At 41.2% G+C, this 14,995-nt stretch overlaps 1 protein-coding gene across 1 annotated transcript; it reads right to left on the bottom strand.

Annotated features, from left to right (window-relative positions):
• Positions 1 to 658: 658 nt before the first annotated feature.
• On the bottom strand, positions 659 to 9,378 carry si:dkey-30c15.2 (uncharacterized protein LOC558938 homolog). Its single transcript, XM_061253188.1, has 12 exons — positions 9,164 to 9,378; positions 8,783 to 8,826; positions 7,213 to 7,276; positions 5,582 to 5,722; positions 4,618 to 4,722; positions 4,050 to 4,099; positions 3,818 to 3,949; positions 3,316 to 3,361; positions 3,038 to 3,109; positions 2,477 to 2,630; positions 1,957 to 2,030; positions 659 to 1,353 (listed from the first exon to the last, which is right to left on the bottom strand). The coding sequence occupies exons 1-12, from the start codon at positions 9,212 to 9,214 to the stop codon at positions 1,204 to 1,206; spliced, it is 1,083 nt and encodes a 360-aa protein (XP_061109172.1). The 5' UTR covers positions 9,215 to 9,378; the 3' UTR covers positions 659 to 1,203.
• Positions 9,379 to 14,995: the final 5,617 nt, after the last annotated feature.

Raw genomic sequence — 14,995 nt, 5'->3', positions numbered from 1 at the left:
CTTGTCAGGGCATTATTCCTTTGTTCTACACACACTGTTATCACAGATCGTATGCACACGCTGAACCCTTTATTAGGAACACCTGTACACCTACTTATTCATGCGATTATCTGATCAGCCACTTGTGTGGCTGCTGTGAAATTCATTCAGTCATGCAGACACTGATCAGGAGTGACTGGAATAATTGTTGCCGGCAGACAGGGTGGTTTCAGTTTCACAGAAACTGCTGATCCCCTGCAACAGTCTCTAGAGTTTGCAGAGAATGGTCCGAGGAGAAGGGTCAGACTGGTCAAAGCTGACAGGAAGGTGACAGTAATGCAAATAACCACACCACATTACATCAGTGGTATGCAGAAGAGCATCTCTGAACACACAACGCATTCAACCTCTAAGTGGATAGGCTGTAGCAGAAGACTTAAAAAGTCTAATAAATGCCCAATAAAGTGCTCACTGAGTGTATATGAACCATACAGTGCTGGATGTGAAGTCAGATTAATATCACTTTGTCTACAGTGTATTTTAGATCCAAGTGAAATGAGGAAAAGCTCTATAGGCATTTTACACGGAAACAAAGTGGGTGTAGCAGTAATATTTCACAAACTGCCAAGACATGACCAAATAACATTTACTTCAGTTAAATTTACATTTTCACGTTTTTAGTTTATAAATAACCATAGATCTTCACATTCTTAGTAAAATCTTTGTGATTACCGCATATTCCTTCATAAACAGAGACTCATGACACAGTATGTTTAGTACATTTGGGAATTACAAAGAAAGGGTATAAGAACAAGGGGTACAAACACAAGTAAGGTAGCTAGCTTTATATCACTTAAAAATTAACTTGGAGTCAATGATGATTCTCTTAGCTAATATATTTAACTAATTTCCCTTAAGTGAAGTTAGCATAGCCATGCACCAGTATTTTACTATTGCACCATTATACATGAACCTCATGCTGGATGGGCAAGGGTTTTGTGTAGCCTTGAGAATAATGGTCAAATGTCGCCCCACAAATGTGAAAATTCTGAAATACACCTTCGGAAATCAGTAACAAAATAAATAATGAAATACACTATCAAAGATTCAGTCCAAATATGACACCTGGATAATTACCCAGAATGCCCAGTGGAACGGTGCCGGAGCACGTTGTGAGGGGTCAGTTCTTGCGTCCCGTGCAGGTTTGGGAACAGCTCCTAGCGTTCAGCGTGTGGTCAGAGACTCGTCGTAGAACGCCTTGGAGGGGGAGGCCAGGAGAGGCATCCGTTCCCCCAGGGCAGCCTCCCGGAAGTTTCGCCGAAGCCAGCCGTAGACCATGCTGTCCAGCAGTCCTTGCAGGGATAGCGTCAGAGCCTGAAAATAAGATGCATTGTCTTACTATTTCAGCTCCTGTTTATAAGATCAGGCCTATATCGTTATTTAGGGCCTGCTTCTAACTTCAGGAACGCAAGACCTTAGGTTATAACATTGAATGGGCCAGTTTCACAGACAAAGATTAAGTTGAATTGAGATTCTCCATACATAACTTCATTCAAGCTTAACCTGTGACTATGAAACCAGCCCAATATGCACTTGCCTAAGTCTGAAATTAGACTTTATGTTCATGGTTTCTCATGAAGCAGGTGACATACTTTATTGAGGTAGGTGACACTATCTTGACATAGGTAATTTTATGACCATAGTGCATGTACATAAAAGTCGCTGAGTCACTTTGCTTCCTTTAATAAATCTATTATAATAAATGTATTGTTCAGTCCATGACAAATTCTACTTTGTGACCACTTCACTGCACTGCCAATCAAAATGTCTTTTGATTGTAAAAAAATGTTGGACTCGATTATTTTATGTTGACTCATTCACATTTGTGCATTTGGTTGATTTTGCAGCAAATGTCTAGGAAAAAAATGACAATCTGCAATAATCAAATGCAAATATTACTACTGCATGAAATCTTACTTGTATGATGTATAGAGGATAAAGATTTTCCTCTGGGATTTTGTCTATGAATGACAGGCTCACAAGAACAAAAGCTGTGGCGAAGACAAAGAGAGAGTGCACAATTAGGACAGGATATAGAACAGCAACAGGAAAATACATAACTACAAGGGCAAGGTTACAAGGTAATGTTCATTCTTTCATAATGAATACAACAACATAGCGAGAAAAACAACAATACTAGTGACAAACCAGGATGGTGTTTCATGAAGCAGTATTACATAGCTAGCTGTATAACTATAAAATCGGGAACCATCCCAAATCTGGAACATAAAAAAGTTTAAGTAAAAATAGCTGTTCCCAGTTGTACTCAGTGCAGTTATCTAACTGTTCAGCAGGTGATGGGATTGTATAGGATTGATTAGTAGAGGATGTAGAACAGCAGCAGGGCATACCGACAAGGGCAGGTACTCCCAAGTCTTCTATGAATATAACTGAAAATAACAACATAGTGAGAAGAACAACAATACTCGTGACACACCTGGTGCCCAGCAGAAGAAGATGACCAGGACCATGTTGCGGGCTGTGGAGTACAGCCCTTTGAGGTTCCTCCGGGCAAACCCATCTCCTTCCACCAGGAACATGCCTCGCTCCTTGTACCCCCTATACCAGCTGCCTACCTTACAGTACATCACCTGGGGAGAGGAAAAATACAAAGGCAAGGGATGGGGGAGGGAAACTTTATTTTTGTGTGTGTACTTTCTGAAACCCAGAAAGTACACACACAAGAGTGGGCACACTATATACTCCCAAGTTTAATAACACCAGAAAGTGTTTAAATCATAGCATAGCATATGAGTAACCCACAAATAAATATTCTTTCTCGTCTTTGGGCAATTGCTTCATAGCTGTTCAAAACATTTGCATAGTGCAAGCACGCCTTTGCCAAAGCGTGTTAGTAGGTTGTTTTTTTCATGCTTACTGCCCCATACTGCTACATTATTAAAAGTTGACGTAATATACAGCAGGTTTCATGTGCCTTTTTTTATGGTTCACAGCTGCAAAAATGGTTTATCACCAAAAAATAAACATCAGTACTTACAGTGCAGCAAATCAGCACTGACAACCCGCTCACGAAGAAAAAGGACTTCACAAAGAGATCATGCCCCTTGTCCTGCGGCCGAAAAACATGTAGCACTGAGATGATCAGACAGTAAGAACAGAAGAAATAGTGATATAGAAGTGAAATAGTGACAACATTGAGAAATCGAGCAGTGTAAAAAGAACTGGGCTTGCTCATCGTCCTTGAAAATGTTAACAGTTCTTATTCTTCAATAATATCCAGGTGTATGACAATATAACATCCCTCAACACACTCACCACATGTGGACAGGAGTCATTCCTGATATGCAGGAGCAGAATGCAGCTGTGGTAAGGAAAGGGAAATGAGTCAGTCTGCATTTAAAATAATGTTTGTTACACATTACAATATGTTATAAAATGCTTATAACAGGGATTATGATGCTAAAAAGACTAATGTTATCCTAACACCTGCTTCGAGTCAAGTATCTTACATTTTCATAATGCTGGGTTGTGGTGTATGACAGTAATTTCTTTCATTTTTTATATGAAGCAACAAAAGATTTTCAAGACCAGGCTTGATTTTCAAGACCTCGTAATTGTGCCTTGTCAAGTTATTTTATGTAAAATCAAAAATTACACATAACAACCAACATTTAACATCTCGTATATGGTCAGTTCAGGATAATGCTGGAACTAAGACTCTAACATCTAAAACCAAACGGTGACCCCCCCGACACACACACCCACAGACACCATCCAAACTATCTATTCTATTTTAAGGTTATCATTCATAACGTACCTTGTGCAGAACACTACAGAGTCGTTGCTCATGGCTAGATGAGTTGTAGTGTCATCTGAATGTGTCAGTAACCTGGCCTCCATCAAGCCTTCAGTCAACACATACAGGATGTAAACGGCGATAGGAGCAGACCTGGCAAATCAGACATCAACATTCAAACTTCTGCAGGGAACCAGCACTGCTCCAAACGATGATGACCTTTAACCTTGAACAGGGGCGAAATGTTGCTTACCACACGACTGCATACACCACACATAGCGTCTGGCTCCTTCTGCCCTCTGACTGTAGGTGTGGAAAGGGAAAGCTTTGATAAACTGTTTTCAGTTGTCCACACATGACAAAGGAAATTATGAAAAGTGCTTAACTGCTAAGCCAATGGCATGGGCATGTGAGTAAAAGGTGAAAATGGTACCGTGTGATGTAGGCAATTCATTTTACAGACTGGCTGTAGGTTGGCTATCTCATAATTGGCTAGTGTCTGTGGATTTAAATTAATATCTCACTTTGCTATAGCACAAGTTTTTTTTGGAGCTGGACAACCAGGAGAAACAGCAATGCCATTAACAGTCTGCAGGGACAGCTGATTTTGCTCTTATTCATACTATACATATACAATGGGGTAAGCTCAGAGAAATTACTTGTGTTATATCTGAATTATCCCTTTAAGTAAGTTAAAGGGAAAGGTCCAGTTTTTCTTAACGTGTAAGTCAGAACTCACAGCTTTTTTAAAACAGCTTTTAGTCAAATAAAATCATTTGTCTACTGCCGATCAAGTTTTCTAACAGAGAGAGTTGCTTCACCTGCCCGTCTCTGCCACCTTCTGTCCTTTCCCTCCACCCTTGGATGGCCCGCTTTGATCGGCAGGCGTAAACCATGACCAGCAGGAAAGAGATGCCATAAAAGGCCTGTAAAACAGTAAGCAGGCACATTTGTTAAACGCGGCTTATAATCACCTTGCCTTTTGCACAGTTTCGCTTTCGCTGCCACTGCTTATTGACCGAAAATAAGCATGCTAGGTGTTGTGGGAACAAGAAACTGTTCTTTACCCCCTTTTTTCAACTTTCCCTGCATATGTGCCTAATTTTGAATACTCAGCCATTTATATATCAGGGCTGATTTCATGCAATCTCCACTACTAATCTCGCACAGACTAGCATGTTCTCTCCTCGGAAGCATGTGAAGTTGCCGTTGCGTCTTATCGCATTGATACAAGCGACTTGTCCAAAAGATACAAGTCCCGATCTCAAACTCAAATCTGCTTCTGTTCTGGCTTCATATCTGTTCCTGCACACAAGCCACTGATCTGGCTAAAGAGTCTACATACCTTATTTCCAAGGCCTAAATTGGCTGCTGAGTGAAAGTAAATCACAAAAACCGTGCCCTCCAGGACGGGGCATTTGAGGCCCCTGCCATTAAGAGCGATGTTGGTTATGTATTACATACTATTACATTTTATTTGCACAGACACTTTTATCCGAAGTGACATATACAATACGTGCATACCAACAGTCATTAGAACAACAGAACAGGTTGTACAATTCAGAACAGATAAGGTACAATTCACAAAGAATCAGATGTTCAGTCAGAAAAGTCATGTCAAACTGTGATAAGAATGAGAACAGTCATGAGCATCAAGTCTAGCACACATGGTAAATAGGCCAAGTCAGTATAGTATGGTGTAGTAGGGCACAATACAGTACAGTATAGTATGTGTATTGTAAGTGTAAGAGAGGCAGGGAGGACGTGGGAGCGGTGGGAACATACCACCGCCAGAGGAAGCCCTCGTTGGCAGAAGCTGATCCTCTGCGTGAAGCGGCTGTACGGGACAAAGTTGATGGCATTGGTGCCCAGCAACACGGCCGACGCCAGGAAGTCAGCCAGAGCGAGCTGGAGCAGCGGCCAGGCCTGGAGGATCACACCCAGACCCAGGGTCAGTCATCCCAGTTAAATAATAACAACCTCAATAAAACCTGGAGGACCATACCCAGACCCAGGGTCAGTCATCCCAGTTAAATAATAATAACTGCAATAAAGCCTGGAGGACTAGACCAAGACCCAGGCAGGCAGGAAGGTCAGTCATCCCAGTTAAATAATAACGACTGCAATAATGCCGGAAGGACCATAGCCAGACCCAGGGTCAGTCATCCCAGTTAAATAATAACAACAGCAATAAAGTCTGGAGGGCCACACCAGACAGACAGGCAGACAGGAAGGTCAGTCATCCTGATTAAAGAATAATAATAACAATAATGCCTGGAGGACCATACCCAGACCCAGGGTCAGTCATCCCAGTTAAATAATGATAATAAAAATAATGCCTGGAGGACCACACCCAGACCCAAGCATATAAAAGAACATAAAACAGTAAAACCAAAGTTAAAGATAATAAATACATAATAAAACATAATAAAAAAGGAAATTAAATGCAGATTAATCATGATATATAGCCCCATAAACTAAACGGTAGCCTACGGAGGAAGATGGGATTAGAATTCATGGGATTTCACTATGTAGAGCCGGAATTTGTTTTCAGTTAAAGCTTTCTTTATGAAGTTCTTGCCACAGAACCACTTCTATTCACTGAAACCAACATGAATTACAAAGGCAGTTAGCAGATATGATTGGAACGCCATTTTAAATACAACTCTCACTGCAGCCTTTGTACAGTCACATAACTGTGGTACAGGAAAGTCGAAACAAAGGGCACGGGCAAATAAAGTTTACAACTTTGCACAGAGAGACACTGACTGGGCTAACAACCATAAAGCAAAGCTTGCAGATGTAGCGTGAATGGTTAGTATTTTGAAGGTGCCTATGGCAGCTTTGATGGTGCTTAATGTTCCTATGCACTTCTGCCTAATGTGTACAGCTCACTGAATCGGGGTTGACTGCCAGAAAGGTGTCTCCATTCAGCTGCCTGGAGATTAAGAGAGCCCTGCTGAAAAAACAGCTCAAGCTAGGTTTTGAAACAGCTGGTAGCTGGTTGACCAGTTTGGACCAGCTCCCAGCTCCCAGCTCAACATGGTTTAGCTGGTTGACCAACTCAGACCAACTCCCAGCTTGACGTGGTTTGACGAGCTCAAGCTATGTTTCAATTCAAGCTGGTCAAGCTGGCATAGTTGGATTTTGCAGCAATGAGGCCGTAAATGTTTGCAAATCAGATTTATTAAGAATCACCTAAAATTATTCAGTGATTCCCTGATTAATGTTTTTTGTACTTTTCAGTATTGAAAGGGCCACTTGGTGTTTGATATGTCTGCCATTCTCAAATACAAACTGTCATCAAGCCTTAACTAAATGTTTATGCCATCAGCAATAGTACATAGATATTGATCATTTTCAGAGAACCATTCTTGGTGCCCTTTTCATGAGAGTTCTCCATTTCCTTCACCCACCTGTTCATTTAGATGCCTGCGTTTGCTGATGGACACCACCACAACGGAAAAGCTGCCAAGCAAACTGTAACAGAAAGTGAAGCATTACCCTGTGACCTCCTCTCAGTGCCAGGTAATATAAAGCAGTAACAGCAATATAAAACCTTTGATAAAATGTAACGACAGCAGAAGAATGACTCTTTTCATCAGTTTATACAAACTTGGCAATTGCAATATATCACGCGACATCAAACATTTGACCTACTTACCTATTTCATCAATAAAATTGCCATAGTGACTCACCTCCATACTGCAGGTAATTAGGTCATTTTGGCATAATGGAGTTTGTAAGCACAAGAAAGCCCTGACTTATGCTCAAAATACTACATTTTCAAATGCCCTTTCACACACACACACACACACACACACACACACACACACACATACACACACACACACACACACACACACACAAATTAAGGGCACAGAAGCTCCTCAATACGTAAAATGGAATGTAAAATCTGAAAGAACTACAAAGTTTGTCGTCATGATAAACATTTAATTTGCTTAGGTGTCGCAATCATCAGACTGCTCAGGCCCAGGGTGTGAAATGAACATCTGAAAAATACTGGATAAATCTTGTGGCTGGTAACATTTTCTAATCTAGAAACTTTTGACAGGTAAGCATCTAGGTAGTGTTATACTGTAAAATGTAATGTGTCTGAAAAGATGTTGAAAATTGCTGGTTCCACAAGGTGAGGAAGTGCTGGATATTTTATGCCCTGTGATTAACAGAATATTGTCGAGTAAAGTATGACATCAGTAATAACTTCCCAGAATTCATCCAACTCTGAAATACAGTGGGTGCTCTCCTCAATAAACCCTCTTTGTTATGCGCTATGTCCTTATTAAGGGCAATAAAAATGAATTCTGAGAACTTAAGACATTGTTTGTGGTATGTTTTGTCTGCATACTTTCCCAATTGTTAGTCTTGTGGGCACATTATAGTGTTATAAAGCTGGCTGAATAAGTTAAGTAGATATGTGGGAGCTGACTTTGTTTATTGGAAAGACTTTTGCATGAAGGAAAACTCGCATCTCTGTTGCAGGGATTTAAATGCCAGATGCATACATGCAAAGGCTGTGACTGTGTTTGATTTATATCAGACAACAGCTACAAACATTGCCTTCACTGCCAATGTTCCTTGTGCATTCACTCACATACACAACTACCCAAGAAATCAATTCACAGCTGCACCACATTGCCACCTCAGTCATAACGACACAAACATTTACTCAATGGGTTATCTTAATATCAACAGCTCTGAACAACACAGAAATTCTCAGGTTTACACAATATGCATTTTTTACTACTAGTTGAGTGAAACCGTTCTAAGCCTCACATACATCATGCGACCTGTTCCACAGGTTTGATTGTGGCAGCTAAAGTACTACAGGAGCTAGACAACCAACCATGTAGCAGTAGCATCAGCAGTCACCCATTAATTCCAATAAACACATTCGTTAAGATGCTGTCGGCATGGCAGCCTATTAGGTAACTACAAAATAAATGAAGCAAAGATTTGTCTTACCTTAATGAAAGAGACGATACATACACTATGGAGAGGTTTTTGATCTGAACAAAACAGGATTACAAAAATATGAATAATTCATGACAATTTTGTACAAGCTGAGTAACAGAGACCAGGACACGACTTTCTAAGCATTAAGCTATACAGTAAAATGACTAGTGCTAATTCAACTAGAGCACATACAGTATGATGTAGGCTATGTAGGTTTGCAAGAGCTGTTTTAACACTGATCATGTGGAGTAGCCATACTAAATAGAAATGCACAGACGTATTCCACGTATACTTAGTCAGTACATATAATAATGCGCTCCTGATAATCAATTTGATCATATCAATAGTTTCACTTGACAAACGGACACGATTATCGCATGTTTTCTTTACCTGGTTGCCATTCAATCCGGTTTGGAATGGCGCACTTTCCTCAAGACTCATTGTGAGATAGAATTGTTTAACGCCATTGAAATGAAAACTAGACTCCCAACGTTAGCTGGACCTTAGTGTTGATATCCAGACTGTATTTTATGTCCTTCGGGTGTTTATTAACATTACCTCCACCCTCGACGAGCGACTTCAACAACGCGTCACGTGTTGGGCGCTACCTGCTGCAGTAAGACGCGCAGGTGTCGCAGGTGCACAATGTACCAGACTTGTCAGGAATCCATCGACTGCTATCTTTGTGACAGGGGCAACGTTACATAAAGCGTTAAGTAACGTTGTACACTGCAACTGATTTTTACAGACTTTTAAAACAGACATAGATTTTTTTTAACATTAGCATCTGTCAAAATTGGTGTTATTTACACGTAGCCTACAGCATATTAAATGTTCCGTTTTAAATAAAATAAAAATGTTATCTGAGTAATTTTACATTGTAATACGCTGTGGCGAAATCACAATAAAAGAGAACGATTTGAAATATAAAATATGTCTGTTTATTCAATTATTCATGTTATGCAAGTTAATTTAATGATAATAACAATGAGATGATAGTGTTGCCCACAAATAAAGATAAAGATCTCTCTCTTAAAACAAACTCAAAATAATCTGCCAACAAATGCTCCAAACACAAAAAGACACACGTAATTGCATAATAATGCAAACACATGTATCACTATTTTCCAGGAATAAAAAAGTGAGTTTTTTATGTACCTCAAAAAGGTCTCAGTGCAGTAAGTCAGTGCAGTGAATTTCTCAACACATTGTGCATTAAAAAAAATAATAACAATAATAATAATTTCATGGTGAACCAAATGAAATGGCGAAATTCAATAGAGCAGATTCAATACATATGTGTTGATATGAAATTTCATGCATTGCAATATATTACTCGAGGAGAAATGAAGGGGGATATCTCATTCTAGGGGGGACTAACTGATGTAAGGTTTTCCAAAGGGGTTCCCTTGTCGTGTTACATTTAATTTGTGACAAAGTTAACAGGTACTGCATTCAGATGTGAGATTATATTAGCATGTTGTAGAACATTTGCGATAATCCAGCACGTGGAGTGCAGGCTATCTCTCCTAACGTTGGCAAAAAGCCCTTCCTCCACTCACTCAGACAGAGTATGCTCTAGGAAACTGAACAGTGCGCTCTTAAATTATTAGCTGAACAGGGGTGGGGATGGACTAAGCCATAGACTGTAGAAAAAAATGGAACGATGCATTTCAATCAGATCTTTGATGCAATTCCTGAAACTGTCATAAAACAGACATTTGAATATACAGAGACAGAAATATCCTACATATGTTAAAAAAGAAAGTGTACCTATACGTGTCTTGCTTCCCTCATTGTATGAACCTTGGTGATGGAATCTTCTGGAATGCATACACACAAGTTAAGACACGGGAGTCTGCAGGCTATGCTACTAGTGGACACGTGTTGTGCTTTAGAAAATCCAGTAGATGGCGCTTGATATACAGTATACAAGACAACTATGCAGCGATTAACATATGCTACTTGAGAGAAAGAGTACAGTGAAGACATTGATGAAGTTGATTGTAATCCCTGTTTTTATTTAAAGATTCTACACCAAAATAGATGTCTGCTACTGCATCCTTGGGGTGTTCAGGAGACCAATACATTCACTTCCAACCAGAGTGAATGTGAAATAGACTAGACACCCTAGGTAAAAATATATGTATGCGTTTCTTTTTTATACTGAGGGCATCTAGGGGGGCTCTATAGAGAACATAAAGACAGTGTAAGGAACAAATGTAGCAGTATTTGATCTCAGATTACCTAAAATTCTCTTGTCATACCTGTGACCACGGACTGAAAGCAGTCTTCACTCAACTCACAGAGAGAGGGCTGGAGCAGACAGCCAGATGTATGCTTCCCACAGCCTGTCCAATGCTGAAAGGAAGTAGTCCAGTGTAGTCCAGTGTAGAAACGTAGGCATTAGCATGTGTCTGGCCCACCAGGTATTGGCAGGCAAGGTACTGGGGGTGAAATTACATTACATTACATTAATGGCATTGGACATCCAGAGCAATGTACAGTTGATTAGTCTAAATGGAGACATTCCTCCCCTGGAATGCAGGATTAAGGGCCTTGCTCAAGGGCTGTGCAGATCTTATTGTGGCTGCATCGGGGATCGAACCAGCGACCTTGCGGGTCCCATTCATGTACCTTAACCACAACACTACACCCCTACCAGACCTCTTCGTTCAGCCTCCACAGGCCGCTTGGCACCTCCCCCTCTCCGAAACTCCACCTCATGCTCACGACTACTGTCTGTTCTGGCTCCACGGTGGTGGAACAAACTCCCCGTTGAGGTCAGAACTGTAGAATCTCTCCCCACCTTCAAGTGCAAACTGAAGACGCACCTCTTCAAGCAGCACCTCTCCCCATCCCTCCCTACCTCCCTGTGAACCTTAATTGTGGTCTTTGTGATTTACGTTGTGTTTTGTTATTTTTAGTTGGCAAGGTAAGCAGTATTTGGATAGTTAAGTTTGGTCACTTTTGCTTTGTTGTTTGTTTGTTTGTTTATTTGTTGTTTAAAAAAATAAAATAAAATAAAATAAAATAGGCCCTGGTTCTTATCTTTGTTGTACGGGTAGCAATTGAAATTGTACTTCCCTCTAGGGTCTTTGAGCACACTCATCCCTGGTTATGGGTATGCACTTTGTTGTACGTCACTCTGATGCCAATAATGTAATGTAACTACAAGCACTTACAACTCCTGTGAACAAAATTGACATATCTGTTACCATAAGGTATATATTCAGGACTACACAACAAAATGTGAAATGTGACATTGGAGTTGTCGATTGAAATGAGCTGGATGCAAGATAGTGTAATGCTGCAACGAGCTTGACTATTGCCAGGATGGAGACAGCATGTAGCATAGCGACTATGCTGCATCACTGGGACCCAGAAGGTTGATGGTTGTAGCCACAATAAGTTCCACACAGCTGTTGGGCCCCTGAGCAAGGCCCTTGACCCCACATTGTTCCAGTAGGCATTGTCAATCAACTATACGTCATTTTGGATAGAAATGTCAGCTAAATAGCTATGTAATTATTGGGTGAGTATTTTTGCTGTACAATCTTTAGTCCTTGCTCAGGGATTTTGGAGGTCTCAGCATGTCTTTGAGGCCTATGCCTACGTGTCTGTCCTGCTATGTGCCATTACTGCCATTGTTTGAGTCATCCTCACACTCCTCTTAACTTACACCTGCTATAGTGGCGGATAAATTTCACTCAAAAAATTTAAAAAGGAATTCTTATACTACTATATTCAAGTGATAGAAAGTGATGTTAATGTACACAGAGAAGAACGTTCTTGTTCTAAAGTTGTTGTGCTTTATGTGTTGTACTTAAAAATAGCCAGCAGAGGGTGCTTGAGACATACAAGAGCCCTCCATTATAGTGAATTGCATTATAGTGTCAAAACTGGAGAGAAAATAGTAGTGAAAATGTTGATTTAAGTTATGTTCTTTTGCATTACGTTTCATTGCCTTAACCTAAACATGCCTGTTCATGTGGTTGGGACTTCAGAATCTTTCACTAGATGTCCAAACCAGTAGTTTCTTAGAACTGTAAAAGTATAGACAACATTCTTTTTTCAGAGACATGCCATGAATGTGAAAATACCTTAGGCTATGTTGTTTATGTAACCTACCATTGTTCTTGTGGCTTAAGCCTTGGGTGTGCATGGGAGGGTCAGGGATAATATATTAACCCTGCTGAGCAGCCTGTGTCACTTCTCTGTGCTGGGTGTTTCTCATACTAACATGCAATCGGATGGTAATACTACTACTACTACTACTACAAGCAAAACATACACAAAAATCTATTAGGATTCCAAACAGGGACCCCACAGCTATATTATTTCTGGGGACCCAGAATTCCCCATTACGTTTTTTGAAAGATAAAACTGTATGAATAAATGCATGCAGATATGATTACTTCCAATTTTACTACTGTTTGTGGCGCTGCTTTTTCACAGGAAGAATGAGCCCCAGACTGAATAGCTCATTAATATGCAACAGCAGCCCCACAAAAGTTTGGTGTCCCATGTTGGTGGGACTTCTTTCAAGACTTAATGAGCTGAAAACTCAATGGCTCAAATGCACTTAAATAGCTAGGTTTTCTCCAAATGGAGCTTTATGCTGAAGAACACTCTTATCCTTAATCACGCTAGATAAACCGCTCCTCACCGACCATAGTTACATTAGGCCAAACGTAACATGTTTTGGCTGCTCTATATGCAGGGGAGTACTTGTTGTTGGTGCGGATCTACACTGGGATAGAGATCAGGGCTTTACTTCCCAGTACATGGGCTCGATCTTTAATTTCTTTTAAGTTTCAAGTTATTGCAAATTTAAACCTCTCTTGGTTAGAAATATGAGTACAATTTGTATTTCAATACAATATTCACATCTAGGTAAGCAATCTACAGCTTCAATAGATTATATACATCCCTTGCCCATGTTCATACTGTATGAAACTCAGAATAAAACTGCAGGCAAAGTTTGCTATGAATCTTATTATTTCAAAGCAAGAATTTAAACAAAATAAATAACCTGAGTCTGTCATGGCGGGGAGGACAGAGGAACCAGAAGCAGACACAGGGGTGTGGAAAATGGCAAGTTTACTAGCAGGTGAAGGGGCAGACAGAGCGTAGTCACAAAACAGGCCAGGGTCAAAAACCAGGGGGTCAGTCCAACAAGGCAGAGGTACAGATATCCACAACAATGAAAGAAGAGTCCAGGGAAGCAGGCAGGGGTCAAAACAGGAAATCCAGAAAAACAAGGGCAAGGACTCAGGAACAAGGGCTCGGGAACAAGGGGGCTAGAACTGGGGGAAGGAATAAAGGACTCGGGACTCAAAAAACAGGACAAGACGAACTAGCAGGGTGCAACTGAAAAGGACAGGTATAAATACACAGGGGAATGAGACAAACTAGGCGGGGCATGGGAGTGAGGGCAGTCTAACAAATAAACATCAGGTGAGACACGTGAAAGGGTGATAGCGCAATGACAAGGGAGAAACGAGGGTTCCGGTTAGCATGTGAACGAGGAAGACGCATTGTGAGGGGCTCCGGAGTGTCGATCAACATTTCGTTCAGATTAACACCCAAACTTGACTTGTGAACTTTATTTTCCGACTTATTACGTTTTTAGACCATTCTGTGGCGTTGGCCAGGATGGCGTCAGGTTGCTTGAAGCAGAATAAGTCCAAATGTTTGCCCGGTGATGCAGCAACCACGCTGCTAGACTGTCATGGCGGCGATGGCGCTTTACCCCCGGACCTTGACAAGCTTTGCGCAGTGTTGCTCTCCGAACTGATGACGTCCCTCGCTACTACTATGAAAACGATAGTAGACGATGCCCTGCGCCCCCTTTCTGCTGCCCTAGCAGAAGTCAAATCAGCTACCGACTCGCTCAGCCTGAAGACAACAGGTATGGAGACGGCCCTCTCGGATCACAGCGATAGGATTGTCGCCCTTGAGGATATCTGTGCTCGCCTGCAATCTGAAAATGTCCACCTCAAGGCTAAGGCTGAGGACTTGGAATCACGTTCACGACGCAACAATTTGCGTGTGATTGGGATCCCGGAGAAGTGGGAGGGCGCAGATCCAGTAAAGTTTATGACCGACTTCCTTGTGGCCGTCCTGGGTACAGGCTTTTTCCCCTCTCCCCCGGTCCTCGACAGGGCACATCACATCGGCCCACCGCGTCCGGCAGATGAGGCGAGAGGTACCAGACCA

The sequence above is a fragment of the Conger conger genome, chromosome 8 (genome assembly GCF_963514075.1).
Source record: "Conger conger chromosome 8, fConCon1.1, whole genome shotgun sequence".
NCBI lineage: Eukaryota > Metazoa > Chordata > Actinopteri > Anguilliformes > Congridae > Conger > Conger conger.
This window is presented reverse-complemented; position numbering and strand designations above follow the sequence as displayed.